Source organism: Talpa europaea (assembly GCF_964194135.1).
Source record: "Talpa europaea genome assembly, chromosome: 15".
NCBI lineage: Eukaryota > Metazoa > Chordata > Mammalia > Eulipotyphla > Talpidae > Talpa > Talpa europaea.
This window is the reverse complement of record NC_140083.1, coordinates 82746398-82760203: the sequence shown is the minus strand read 5'-3', so window position 1 is coordinate 82760203 and position 13806 is coordinate 82746398. Positions and strand designations below refer to the sequence as shown.

General features: G+C 41.2%; 1 protein-coding gene across 13 annotated transcripts in view; it reads left to right on the top strand.

The window, feature by feature from the left end:
- Nucleotides 1-8447: 8447 nt before the first annotated feature.
- The window catches only part of R3HDM2 (R3H domain containing 2), a gene marked incomplete at its 5' end in the record, with an annotated part of 43191 nt that continues 37832 nt past the window's right edge, over nucleotides 8448-13806 (top strand). For 10 of the 13 annotated variants that reach the window (XM_084255409.1, XM_084255412.1, XM_084255419.1 and 7 more), the window contains 2 exons: nucleotides 8448-8612; nucleotides 13357-13398. In XM_084255409.1, the coding sequence (XP_084111535.1) occupies nucleotides 8448-8612; nucleotides 13357-13398 (207 nt within the window). Of the gene's footprint in view, nucleotides 8613-11373; nucleotides 11398-13356; nucleotides 13399-13806 lie in introns of all 13 variants that reach the window. The other 3 variants (XM_084255411.1, XM_084255417.1, XM_084255413.1) reach the window with 1 other exon arrangement.

The window sequence follows — 13806 nt, the reverse complement described above, 5'->3', positions numbered from 1 at the left end:
AATCCAAGAAGAAAGAACACTCTGATACATTCTACAATGCCAACTTTACCTTAATATCCAAGCCAAATAAAAACAGCACTAACAAGCAAACCAGCTAAAAGACAGCACAAAAAAATAAAAGCAAAACTATGGGCCAGTATCCATGATGAACACTGATGCAAAAATCTTCAACAAAATACTAGAAAATTGAGTTCAACAATATATCACAAGTATTATATATCATGATCAAATGGGATTTTTCCAAGTGATGCAGAGGTGATTTCATATACATAACACAATAAATGTAATATATCAATAATAATAAATATAAAAATCATGTATCAATAGGTGCAGAAAAAATGTGATAACATATATAATAAAAACTCTAAACAATATAGGAATAGAAGAAACCTACCTCAATATAATAAAGACCATGTGTTACAAACCAGTATCCAATATGATATCATACTTAGTGGCGGAAAACTGAAACTTTCCCCTTTAAAATCAGAAACAAGGCAAGGATGCCCATTGTTACCACTTCTGTTCAATTTAGTATTAGAGGTTTTAGCTAGAGTAGTCAGATTACAATAGGAAGGGGGAAAAAAAAGTCAGAAAAGGAGTGAAATGATCACTGTTTACAGACACTATGATATTATATATAGAAAACCCAAACATTCCACCAAAAGTCTATTAGAAACTTTGAGTGGAGGGCCTCCCCGGTGGCGCAGCGGTTGAGCACTGGGTTGCGAAGCTGCCCGCAGCCTCTGCAGCACCGGTTCGATCCCCGGCTGCTCCCCGGCCACCGGAGGAGGGTCCCACATGGCGCGCAGACCTCTCCTGCCGCCCGCTGCTCCCCTCAGCAGTGTACTTCGGTCCTTCTGCCTGCTCTGCTCCCCGCTCTGGCTCTGGTGAATTCTCTCACCCTCCCACGCTTCTGACTCTACCCAGTGCTTGTGTAAATAAATAAATCTTTAAAAAAAAAAAAAAAAAGACAAACACCAGTAAGGGAAAAGAAAAAGAAAAAGAAAAAGAAACTTTGAGTGGACAAATTACAAAATCAACATACAAAAATTGGTTGCATTAAGACTGTCATTCCAGTTTCGGTGGCAGGGTCTCGGGTTAGGGGCGGTGGTGCCATGTTCGGCCGCGACGATGGCAAGAAGAAGGCCATGAAGCAGGCCAAAGAGATGGACGAGGAAGATAAGTCATTCAAGCAGAAGCAGAAAGAGGAGCAGAAGAAACTCGAGAAGTAAAAGCGAAGGCTGCAGGGAAAGGCCCCCTGGCCACAGGTGGAATTAAGAAATCTGGCAAAAAGTAAGATGTTCCTTGTGCCTGAGGCAATGGTGGTCCTTAATTCCATTCTTATTTCAACATGTGGATTCTCTGCCATAGTATCTTTTGACGCCAATAGCTAGAATGAAGTGTCTTGGAGCCTGTTGTACATTTAAGAATAAACTTTTGTAAAAAAAAAAAATAATAAAATAAGAAGTCATACACTGGCTCATCTTTAGTTCTTCTCACTTAGCCATTTCTACCTTACCTGTGAGGTCAGAGAAAACCCAGTGTAGAATCCTGCCAAAGTGTTCTATCTTGAATTCTGTACTACGTGGAATTAAACCAACTCATTTGAAATAAAAAAAAAAAAAAAGACTAATTCCATTCCCAGTCACTTCAAAAAGAATCAGATACCTCAGAATTAACCTAACAAAGGTGGTAAAGAACCTATACAATGAGAACTACAAGGCATTATTAAAGGATTTATTTATTTATTTTAACTTTATTTGTTTTTTAAGATTTATTTATTTATTTATACAAGCACTGGGTAGAGTCAGAAGCGCGGGAGGGTGAGAGAATTCACCAGAGCCAGAGCGGGGAGCAGAGCAGGCAGAAGGACTGAAGGACACTGCTGAGGGGAGCAGCGGGCGGCAGGAGAGGTCTGCGCGCCATGTGGGACCCTCCTCCGGCGGCCGGGGAGCAGCCGGGGATCAAACTGGCGCCGCAGAGGCTGCGGGCAGCTTCGCAACCCAGTTCTCAACCGCTGCGCCACTGGGAAGGCCCCTATTAAAGGATTGAAATGGTGACAGAGAAAATGGAAAGACATTCCATGCTCATGAATGGGGAGAATCAATAGATCAAAATGACTATTCTACCCAAGCAACATGTTAATTTTAACACATTCCCCACCAAAATATCAACAATGTTCTTTAAAGAAATTGAACAAAACATTAAAAAGATTAAAATAAAATAAAAATATTAAAACATACACATACAACAAGTGCTGGAGAAACTGAAGAAGTGGAACCCTATTACACTATTGGTGGGAATGTAAACTGGTCCAACCAATTCTGAAAATGATCTGGATTTACCTTAAAAAAAACTAAAGTTACAAATATTGTGTGACTCACACATCCTGCTCCCAGGCATTTATCCAAAGAACATGAAACCATCAATTCAACAAACTATACATTCTACAATGTTTATCATAGCTCTGTTTATGATAGCACCTGGAAGCAACCTAAATGTTCATCAATAGAAGGTTGGATCATGAAGACAGTGGTGTACCCAAGTGATGGAATGCTATTCAGCCACAAGGAAAGACAAATGTTACCATATACAGCAATGGAATTAAGAGTAGTAAAGCAAGTCAGAATGACAAAGACAAATACTGGACATTTACATGGCGTACAAATCAGCAAAGTAAAATACTCGTAAAAACTAGTAGTTATTAATAAACAAAATGAGGTTTCTGAGGTTAAGTGGAAGAGGGAAGAAAATATAGGAGTTGTAAACGATAGTGGTGGCAGAAATAAAATAATACTTCATGAAAGTATTGCCACACTTGCCATAATAAAATACCACAGACTAAACTACAGAAATTTATTTTCTTCCTGTTCTGGAGACAGGAAGTCTAGGATCAACGTGTTGGCAGGTTTGCCTCTCCTGGATTTGCAAGTGGCTCCTTGCTTATTGTGTCCTCACTTGGTCTTTCCTCTGTGCTCACACATCTGGTATCTCTAGTGTCTCTGTGTGTCTAGATTTTGTTCTTTTATAAGGATAGCAGCATCCTAGAATTAGAGCCCACCCTAATGGCCTCATCTTGACTTAACCACATCTTTAAAGATCCTTTCTTTAAATAAAGTCACATTCTAAGGTGCCAGGATATAGGACTTCAACATGATGAATGGTTTTCAACATATGAAAACTATCACAATAGTTTTCACATCCATACATGTGTCTGTGTATGTCAATATACACCTAATAAAGTCCCTTGTGTCTCATTGGTGATGACTGAGTCACTTGTCCTTTCTCAAACTGGTCACAAAAAGGAAACAGTCACCCTCTTGGTTTATTAGCTAGGATTCAGAGACAGGGAACCTGATCATGTATCTTTCAAGGAAGGCAAACACCAAAAGACATCAAGCTTCTAGCAGAGCCTACATGTGTGCTTTCTACAAGCTGTTTGTAGAAATGTTGATGGGAGTTTTTATTGTTGAATAGTATTCCACTGCATGAATACACCATGCTTTGTTTATTCTCCTGAGCCCCTTGATTTTAAATCATTTTTAAAATATTAATATCAAATAGGCATTATTTACTCATGATACATACACTAGTAAAGAAAATCTTTCCAGGTATTTTGCCAAAGGAGAAATAAGAACTTTTCGCCTCTAGTTACTGTCTTGCTTGTGCGCTCTGCTTGGCAGTGACTTAAAAGGGAGGAAACGAAGCTGCCCTTCTGTCTCTGTGTCTTGTCTTTTTGGCCCAATGCCCAGAAAGTTGTTTACAGAGTTGATGGGAGGATGTCCAATATCACTGCGCTCTGGATGGTACTACTTGGGCAGTCAAAAAATGTATGGGGAATATGCAGTATTTTTCTGGGAAAAAAAGAAGAGTCAACTCTTGGCTGCCAGTTATCCTTCCCTATATCCTCCGACGTCTTGACTCTCCTTGCCACCTCCCACCCGCTTCTGCCTGTCCACTTGGGAGGGCTTTGAGCCTGAGTTTCCTCAGGAGACATTCTGCCTTAAAATCATGCTCTTTGCCTGGATGAAATACAGTGTGCACAAACAGCTTGTAGAAAGCACACATCAGGCTCTCCTAGGAGCTTAATGTCTTTGCTTTCTTCTAGTCAGGTTATGTATGGAGTATTTCCTCTGTTCTTTACCAAAAAACCCTCTGGATCCCACGATTTCCCTTCTAAACTGAATAAACCATAGAGTACTTCTCTGCCTCTTAGCTTTTCTACTGACTTTAATCTGGTGTTTTATTTTTTGTTTGTTTGTTTTTTAATGTTTTTCCTCAGCTGCAACTTGGGCTTCTGTTTTGGCCCAGAATGTTTGTTTCCAGGAAACCTTATACCTAAGAGTAAGGTGGCAAGCCTTCTGGATAGGATTAACTATCCAGAAATAACTGTAGTTAAATGATTATTTTGGAGGAAAAAAAGAAAGCCTCAACTCAAGAGGTATGGCTTGGAGTTCAGGTTATCAACTGATGGTTTTTGACTGTGGAATAGTAATACTCTGACCCTTCATTACTAACCTTGTTAATTTAGTTACTTTTACTTACCTGAAATCAGCTTTTTCCCCCAGAAGTAAAATGGTGAGGAGACTTAAGACCATGTAATTTGAAGACTGATGTAGAAGAGAAAACACTTGTCTTTATGATTTACACAGGGGACTAAACAAGGGCCAATGGAAATAAGTAACAAGAAGACAAATTTTGCCTTTTGTAATCACCCCTCCCCTAAAAGAGTTTCTTATCTGGAGGTGGAGACTTTATCTTTACTAGAGGTATATAACCAGGGTCAGAATAACCATTTTTTAAAATTACTGATAATTCAAGAAGCTGATTGTGCACTTTGAAAAGAATTAAGTACCTAGGAAAAAACTTAACAAAGGCAGTAAAGAGCTATACAGTGAAATCTATAAGACATTATTAAAAGAAATATAAGACCCAGAGAAATGGAAGCATATTCCTTGCTCATGGATTGGAAGTTAATATTGTTTAAAATTGTCATCTTAACCAAAGCAATTTTCAGATTGAATAGCATTCCTATCAACATTTCAATGGCATTCTTCAAAGAAGTAGAGCAAAGATTACTGAAATTTTTACAGAACCACAAAAGATCCCAAATAGCCAAAGCAATATTCTGGTTTCTCTTCACACTGTATAAATCTTTTACCTTTTATGAAATAGCCAAAGCAGTGTTGACAAAATAAGAACAACAGAGGTTTCATACTCCCAGACTTCAAACTATACTACAAAGCTGTAGTAACCCAAATAGTATGGTATCAGGATAAAAACAGATACCCATATCAATGGAATAGAATTGAGAGCTCAGAGATAAACTCATACTTACATGGACAATTATGGTTACTTTACCACAAGGGAGACAAGAACATACAGTACCCAGTGGAGAAAGGAAAGTCTCTTGGTGTTGGAAAAACTGTAAGCCACATGCAAAAAAAAAAAAAAATCTAGACCACTGTCTCACACCATACACAAAAAAAAACTCAAAATGGATTAAACATCTGGATGTAAGACCTGAAACCATAAAATACATACACGAAAATATTGGTGAAATAATTCACAATAGTGACTTCAGGGATGTCTTCGGAAACTCTACTCCAATGACAAGGCCTACGTCAAACAAAAAATTCTGCACAGTGAAAGAAACAGTCATTAAAATGAAAAGACACCCTGATGAATAGGAGAAAATATTTGCTAATCATACATGTTACAAAGAACTAATATCCAAGATCTACAAAAAACTCATAAGCTCAACAAAAAGAAAATAAAAAACCTAATCAAAAAATGGGCAGAAGAGCTAAATGGACACATTTCCAAAAAAAGACACACATATGTCCAATAGTCACATGGGAAAAAAAAAGCCCACGACACTTCTCATGAGGGAAATGCAAATCAAAACCACAGTAAGACACTGTGCCATACCTGTGAGGATGGTCCATATCAAAAAGACCAAAAACAAGTGTTGGCAAGGGTGTAGAGGAAAAGGAACCCTCATACACTGTTGGTGGGAATATACACTGATCTGGCCTCCATGGAAAAGAGCGTTGAAGTTTCTTAAAATATTAAAAATAGATCTACCATATAATCCAGCAAGTCCACTCCTAGTTATCTACCCAAAGAATGCAAATAATTTGAAGGGATATATACTTTGTTCGCTGCAGCACTATTTATAATCATCAAATTGTGGACACAACCTAAGTGCCCAATGACAGATGAGTGGATTAAGAAGATGTGGCACATATACATAATGGAATATTACTCAGTCCAAAAAAGGTGAAATTTTGCCACTTGCAACAACATGAATGAAAGGGGAAGGTATTATGCTAAGCAAAATAAGTCAGAGGAAAAAGACAAATAACAGATGACCTCATTCATATGTGGAATATGAAGAAACAAAACAAAGGGATAGACAAAATTAAACCAAAACAAATCCTAGAAATATGACTGTAGAATTGAGGCTGCCGCAGGGGGAAGGAGGCTAGGGGTGGCACATCAAGGGGGAAGAGGGCCAGTAGACTAGGATAGAAGATTATGGGTGCTTTGGTGGTAGGCGTGGTGTGGTAACAGACATCTGAAGTGGTGTGAGTCTGTACCCACTAAATCGTATATTGTGTTGCAAGCCAATGTAAACCGATGTTACCTCAGTAAAAAAAATAATAGAATTTTTAAAACTTTATATTTTCTTTGGGAAAATAAAAACCTGATTATGAATGACTATAGACATTGATTGTGGATGTAGAAGGATGAAGATATATGAGAAGGCTTGATTTTCCTTCAGCTATGAAGCTTTTGGGGGGAGGTGGAAGATAAAATTAGGTCATAGCTAAGAGCTCTTCCCGGTCTGATATTTCATGTTTGCTCATGTGCTGAATGTGACTCAACTTCAGACTGAAGAGAATGGAGAATGGAGGACTCGATTGACCGAAGGGGCGTGGGAGTGTAAAGGTGTGTAAATGTAGCTTCCTGTGTAGCCAGTGCTCTCTAAAGCTCTGTAGGCTGTAACTTTTTTAAATAGAATTCTGTAGGTACTGAATCAATTAATTAAAAAATAGAATGTTGGCTCTTTTCCTTGGTAATCAGTTTCTTCCAGTATGTCACATCTTTAAATTCAGCTCTGTGACTATGACCGTATGAATGATTCTCGAGCCTTTTAAAGGGAACTTGTCTGGTCCTCTCCACCTGTGTCTCTAGGCAGCAGCTTTGCAGCCATCACAAGGGGAACGAAGCCATAATCTTGCAGACTGTTTAACTTAATACCAGGATGAGGTTAAATGTCCTTCTGAGGAGCCTTCTGGGTCTTATCTTTTAAACTGATTTGAAGAAGAAAAAAATGTTTGGTGCAACAATTTTCTCAAAGCCTCGCTAGCCCAATACGAGGAGGAACCTATCTAAACCATTGTTGGAGCGAAGCATGTTAGACTTCATCAGGTGCTTATGAGTGTGAATCTGGGTATAGAGCATTAGCTTTTGTTTCTGAGCATGTGCTTGGAGACTCTGTTGACTTCGCTACAGGGTTTCTCAGGTAGTGATTGTGAGGGACACACAGCCCCACCCTGCGCTGCGATGCTGTTGTCATTGAGAGACAGTAGTGCCCGCACCCCGGTAGTAAACAGCAAAACAAAGGTTCTCTTCTTCCAGTCTTTCTGAAGGATAAATGACTATAAAGTTCTCTTCTTGCCTTTGCAGCCTGCTTCAGATAAAGTATTTAAATTCTATAGCCGTTATCTGAGTTTGCTGCTTTTTGATAGGGGAGACACTTTGAATTGGTTAACAGTGTCATGGTTTGTGGTAGCTATGGAAGTTCTCCCTTGGGAAAGGTGAGAGATCTTCTCTGGTGGCGAGTAAAACTGTACATTGTCTTCTTTTGGAGCGAGTCTAGTGGGTTAACTACGTGGAGCGCTCAAGCTGAAGATGTGAGCACATTTTTGAAGGGAAGGCAAAGTAGGATTCATACTACATTGTTTTAAAACTGAATCCTGGTAAATCCTAAAGTAATTATGTTGAGTAAAAGAATCCAGATACTATATGATACAAATTTCTAGAAAATTCTGACTCACCTGTAGTGACAGAAAGCACATCAGTGGTTGCTCGAGCCAGTAGGAAGGCGAGGAAGAGCTGACAAAGGAATAACTTTCAAGGCTGATGAATGTGCTCAATACCTTGATTGTGGTGATGGTTTCACAAGTGTGTGCCTGTTTCATAATTCATCCAATTATGCATTTTATTGTATGTCAGTTTTATCTCAATAAAGCCAAAAATTAAATGCATCCAGGAGCAGCATTTAACCATGGCCCCTTTTCTGGGTTGCAGGGAGGCTGCTGAAGACTTGCATGTGAAATGAAAATCTTGTGTGTGAGGTAAGTGTGAGAACACAGCTCTTCTGTAATGCATTTGATGTTTCTTTAGGAGTCCATAGAGGCTGCTGCATTTTCCTGAAGATGTCTAACAGTAACACTACCCAAGAGACCCTGGAAATAATGAAGGAATCAGAAAAAAAACTGGTGGAAGAATCTGTAAACAAAAACAAGTTTATATCAAAGACTCCAAGTAAGGAAGATATTGAGAAAGAGAGTGAAGAGACCAGCCTGCGCCAGGAGACACAGGTGAGAATTACAAGTGTGTCCTGCGCCATCGCTTTTTATACCTGAAAAGAACCACTGTGGATGGAACCAGGAATCCACCGGAAGCCGGTTGCTTGCACCACCCCTTGATTTTCCCTAGAAACCCAACTTCAGCCCTCAGGAAAGAGCTCCTTCCTTGTTTTCATAGAATCCACAATGAGGTTTAAAGAAAACAGTAAAATCTCTAATCCAAATGAACCTGAGTTGTTCTTGTTGTTGACACATTTTAATATTTTTTAACTATCAAAAAATATGTATACAAACATAGATTTAACAAGTCATAATGTGACTCATACAATGGATTCTTAAAACTAAAGCTACCTGACTTTACACACAGCATTAAGTTCTTATCCTGGCTGTGCTAAAGCAGTCGGCATTCTCTGGGTCAGAAACAGTCTGGAGGAATGGCACTCTGCTCGCTGTGCTGTTTCCATCCAGGTGCATCCTGCAGTGCGGGTGCCGGGCACTAGGTGGCTGACTGAGCTTCAGGGTTCCCTCTTGGTTCTCAGCCGGCACAGGCTCAGCTGCGTCTAGCTTACCTGTTCTGGTCATTCTCTTCTGTGGCCACCACTGCTTTCCTTGTTAGCCCAGCCCAAATGATATAAATCCTCACCTTCGGGCTTCCCTGGTGGCACAGTGGTTGAGCGCTGGGCTACGTAGCTGCCTGCAGCCTCTGCAGCGCCGGTTCGATCCCCGGCCGCCGGGCGAGGGTCCCAATGGCGCGCAGACCTCTCCTGCCGTCCGCTGCTCCCCTCAGCAGTGTATCGTCAGTCTGCCTGTTCTGCTCCCTCTCTGGCTCTGGTGAATTCTCTTACCCTCCCGCGCTTCTGACTATACCCAGTGCTTGTATTAAAGAAAAAAGAAAATAAAAACTTTAAAGTAAATGAACAAACAAACAAACAAATAAATAAATAAATCCTCTCCTTCATGGCCCACAGTGGGACTGGTCTTTATTATATGCCCAGGAGATAGACTGTTAGGTAAGTTAGTTTAAAAACTGGTAGCACCACCATTTTGGAGGGTCTGGAAACTTGGAGCATAATTTCTCCTGACAACCCAACTCACCTAGGCCTTGTCTTCTTTAAAGATTAAAAAGCAACAACATAAAGGGATGAATTAAAATCAGACAACTCTTTGAGATTTTTTTTTTCTACCTGCCTGCTTTTCTACTGTCTGTCCTCTTACAGTTTGCCAGGTATCTGTCCTGGCTGCTTTTCTTTCCATTATCTTTTGCATGTGAGTTGTCATTCCCCGCCTGTCCTTCCAGAATTTGTGGAGACAGTCTGCCACTGTTCCAACTATACTTCCAGCCTCCACTGATACCAATAATGAATTTTAAATCCTCAAGGCAGATAGTGATGAGTGTTTAATTATGTGCTGTCATGTTACATGGAAGATAATAATTAAGTGAATTTTTGTGTCCAAGTTACTCTGTTCCCAGGAGACTATTTTAAATTGTGTTCTAAACTCCTGCTCTGTGTGTTTCTGAAAATAGGCACAAAAGAAAGGATGTCTGTAGATTTTATGTACTTTATAGATACTAACTTAGTTTAAAAAATCTTCGCCTGGATACACACGTAGCTGTGAGGAGGCTGGGAGGGAGGGGACCCCCTTCCGCTCTGACTCCTTTGCTGCGGCTTGAGGAGGTAGAGCTGCTGCTGCCATCTACTGGAGCGCCTGCTTCTTCTATAACCCTTGTCGGCCACCCCTCAGGAGTCCTCTCCAACATTTTCCAACAACAGATCTTGTGCCCCCTCAACCACACTGAACATTTTGCTCTTTCTCCCACCTTCCCCACCATCCACTCAAACCTCTATGTCTACCCAGAAATCTTACTGGTGCTGCCAAGTAGTGCCTGTTTGGAACTGGAGCTGGGAGTTTGTGGAAAGGAAACTTACTTGCATGGACACGTACGTGAGACATATTCTTGGGATCAGCAGTTGGAACTCGGAACATTTTTTTGCCTGAACAGCGCAGACAGTTTCTGAGGTTCACTTTAGAACAGGCAAGCCCTGACTGAACTTAGCTGGGTCCTTGAAATAACTAACCGGGTACGGCCTCCTCGCCGGGCTTTCTGCCTGTGTATTTGTAATCCCGTCTGATTCACCTACCATCCTGTTTCAGAAAGGCGGTTATGAAATAAAGAGTTGGTCATATTAATTCTCTTTAAGCTCTCTGTGTGTCGTACTGCCCTGGGCTGGCCTAGGTTTGTCAGCATGGCACGCTGTGACCCAGCTCCTGCCTGCCAGCCAAATGCCCTTGGCGTTCCGTGCTTCTGCATTATCTGGTTCTTTAAGCCAGAGAGAAGCTGAGAAGTTTGGGAAAGCATGCTTTGTACATGCTTTCCCTGCCTAGAATCCCTTTCTTGGTATTCTTTCCTCGGCCTGCTCTAACCCTTAAAACCCCTACCAACATCTTGTAATACCTGTCTGTCCTTCAGAACTTCAGAAAGACTTCTCCAGGAACCCTTCCTTGACAGACTTAGCCGTTGTGGAGTTCTTCAACTAATGTCTGACTCCCTCACAGAACTACAAGCTCCATGAGGCCTAAGATCAGGTCACTGTGGACTCCGCATTCTGTTTCTGAGGCCCAATATAGTTCCTCGCAGGCACTCGATACTTGTAAATGTATGAGTTTGTGAATTGCTAGATGAAACACTTGTGTCTGTTCTGTAGCACTCCATGGATACCTCGTGACGCACTTAATGCTCTGTACTGTAATTGTCTATTTTCTTCTTCAACAGGATTATGAGTTCCTTTTTGATAAGGTTTGTGTCTTACGTCTGTTTGTTCTGATGTCAGCATGGTTCCTGTGCACAGTAGGCTTTCAGAGTGTGGTTGACTATTAAAGGAAAACTATCCACCCTAGGAAATCAGCAGATGAATACATTACTTATAGGGTTATAAATTGGTGTAACTCCTAGGACCAATTTTATAAACTAGGCAGTAGCTTATAAACTAGGCAACAGTTTATAAAATTCAAATGAACTAATGTTACACTCTTTTATGCTCAATGATCGGGTCTTTGCAGCATTGCTTATACTGAGAAAAAGATCAGGAATATCCTAAGTGGTGCAACTTAAGGGACTGATCAAGCAAGTTCCAGTAGGGCAGCTGACTAAAAAGAAAAACAGCTCTCCTCCCAGGACTGCCTGTCTGTGGCTATCCAGGTTGCTCTCTTCTTTCCTTTCTTTTCCTAGTCAGCCTGTCCTTTCAAAATGTAAAGTGAAAGGAGGAGAGAGAGACGGAGAGAAAGGGGGATGGAGGAAGGGAGGGAGGGAGGGGAAAGGGAGGGGGAAGGGAAGGAAGAAAGGAAGGAAATACAGCTCAGCTTGTAACAGGGTGGTCCCCTCTCCCTGCCCTGTAACAAGCTCACAAGGTAATTTTAAAAAAAAAAGTTAAAGTATAGCCCCCAAATAGAATACTACGTAGCCATTTAGAAAAACAGGACCTCTTCTGTAGAATATACCCATGGGGGAAAGTCTGAAAGCAAGCTTCAGAGCGGTGTGTATGATATCCTTGATTTAAAAACAAAAAAACAAACCTGTGTATATCCATGTACAATAAATTTATACAAGCATAAGAAAGTTCTAGTAGGATTACAAGAAATTCAGTATAGTTGATACTTCAGGAAGAAACCAGATAGCTGGGGGAACAGAGGTGAAAGGAGACAGACTGGCCTGCACAGCCCCGCCACACTGCAGTGTCCACACCATGAAATGCTGCCTCACATTCCTGCACTGTGGGTCCTCCCTTGCTGTAAGAGGTCTTGCCACTGACCAGATCCACGATCATTTCTAGCTCTTTCCATCCGCCTCCCTGGTTTCCCCCCTGCATTCTGGCGCTGTTGTCTGTTGGTGACGCTCCACGTCTCTTGTTTGCCCTCTTGCCACCCGTCTCAGTTCTTGCCACACCCCAGTGGCAAAATTCCATTCCAAACATCTTGCAAGTTCAAGTGCCTCATTCCGTGTATAGCTACCCGGCCTCTCTCCAGAAGCCCCATTTGACTTCTTAGCTGTTCAGAAACCCTTGTCAATGAGTCGTTTTTTCATTCCAGCTCAAACCTTTATTCTTCTTCCTCGCTTTCAACCCTGCCCCTTACCTGCTTTTTCTCCCCTTTGCTCTGGAGATCATGTCCTTAGTCTTCCATGCTCCCTTCTTTTTTCATCCTGTTCCATCTTACATCCCTGACCCATGTAGACTGTGAGAGGTACCACTGGGAGCTGAGAGCTGGTGGAATTCTCATACTCAGGAGGAGGGGCAGTTTGGCAAGAAGAGTCTTCATTCTCTTACTGCAGCCATGGGGTCGGGTGAGAGTATCTCAAGCTGGGTCTCTGAATACACCCACTGTGCATGAAGTTAGGCTCCTGTGAGCCAACTTGGGGTAAAAACAATGTGCTGCGGTAATGACATTTCCAGAAACATCCTAAATAGGAGAGAATTCTGCGGTTTATTCAAATGTAATTTTTATCAATTTGTGAACAGGCCTGTGTCTCCTATGCTTTGTCTTCATAGTAAGTGGTTATTCGTCTCTCGGTGGCTCTGTTCCCCTCCATCACAGTTGCAGAAGTTGTGCATATGGTACAGCCGCACCAAGGCCGTCTTATCACAACTTGACTGATGCAGCTTTTTCCCTCTTAGTCCTGTTTCTTTGTATACTTGTATTACTTTTAACTTAAATATTGATTTTTCCCATCTTTAATATTTTTTTAATTCCTTTCTCACAGAGGCGGACATCGAACCATAGTCATGCCAGGAAAAGAGCCAAGGTGAGGCCCTGTTTTCTATAGCTTCTTTTCTGGTAATACATTTCACAACGAACTTATCACCAGGGTCTGGTGTATTCGGATTATATACAGGCAAGTATTCTTCCTTGCTGTTTGTACCCTAATTGAGATCAGGCATGTATACACACAGGCACATGTGCAGAGACAGCATGTGCATGTACACAGTTCATGGTGGAAGGTCTGCCTTTAATTTTCTCTGTTATGGTTCAGTCACAGTCTATATCTGATACCTGAAAGAACACCCACTGGAGCTTGCCACAGAGTCTGAGCAAAATTGGTCCTGGTTTTGCTATAATGCCAGCCTGTCTTCTCACCGCTGGCTTCTATAGGAGAATGGATGCTCTTCGAGTCTTAGTTATACCTCTTACTTGTACCTTACTTGTACCTCGA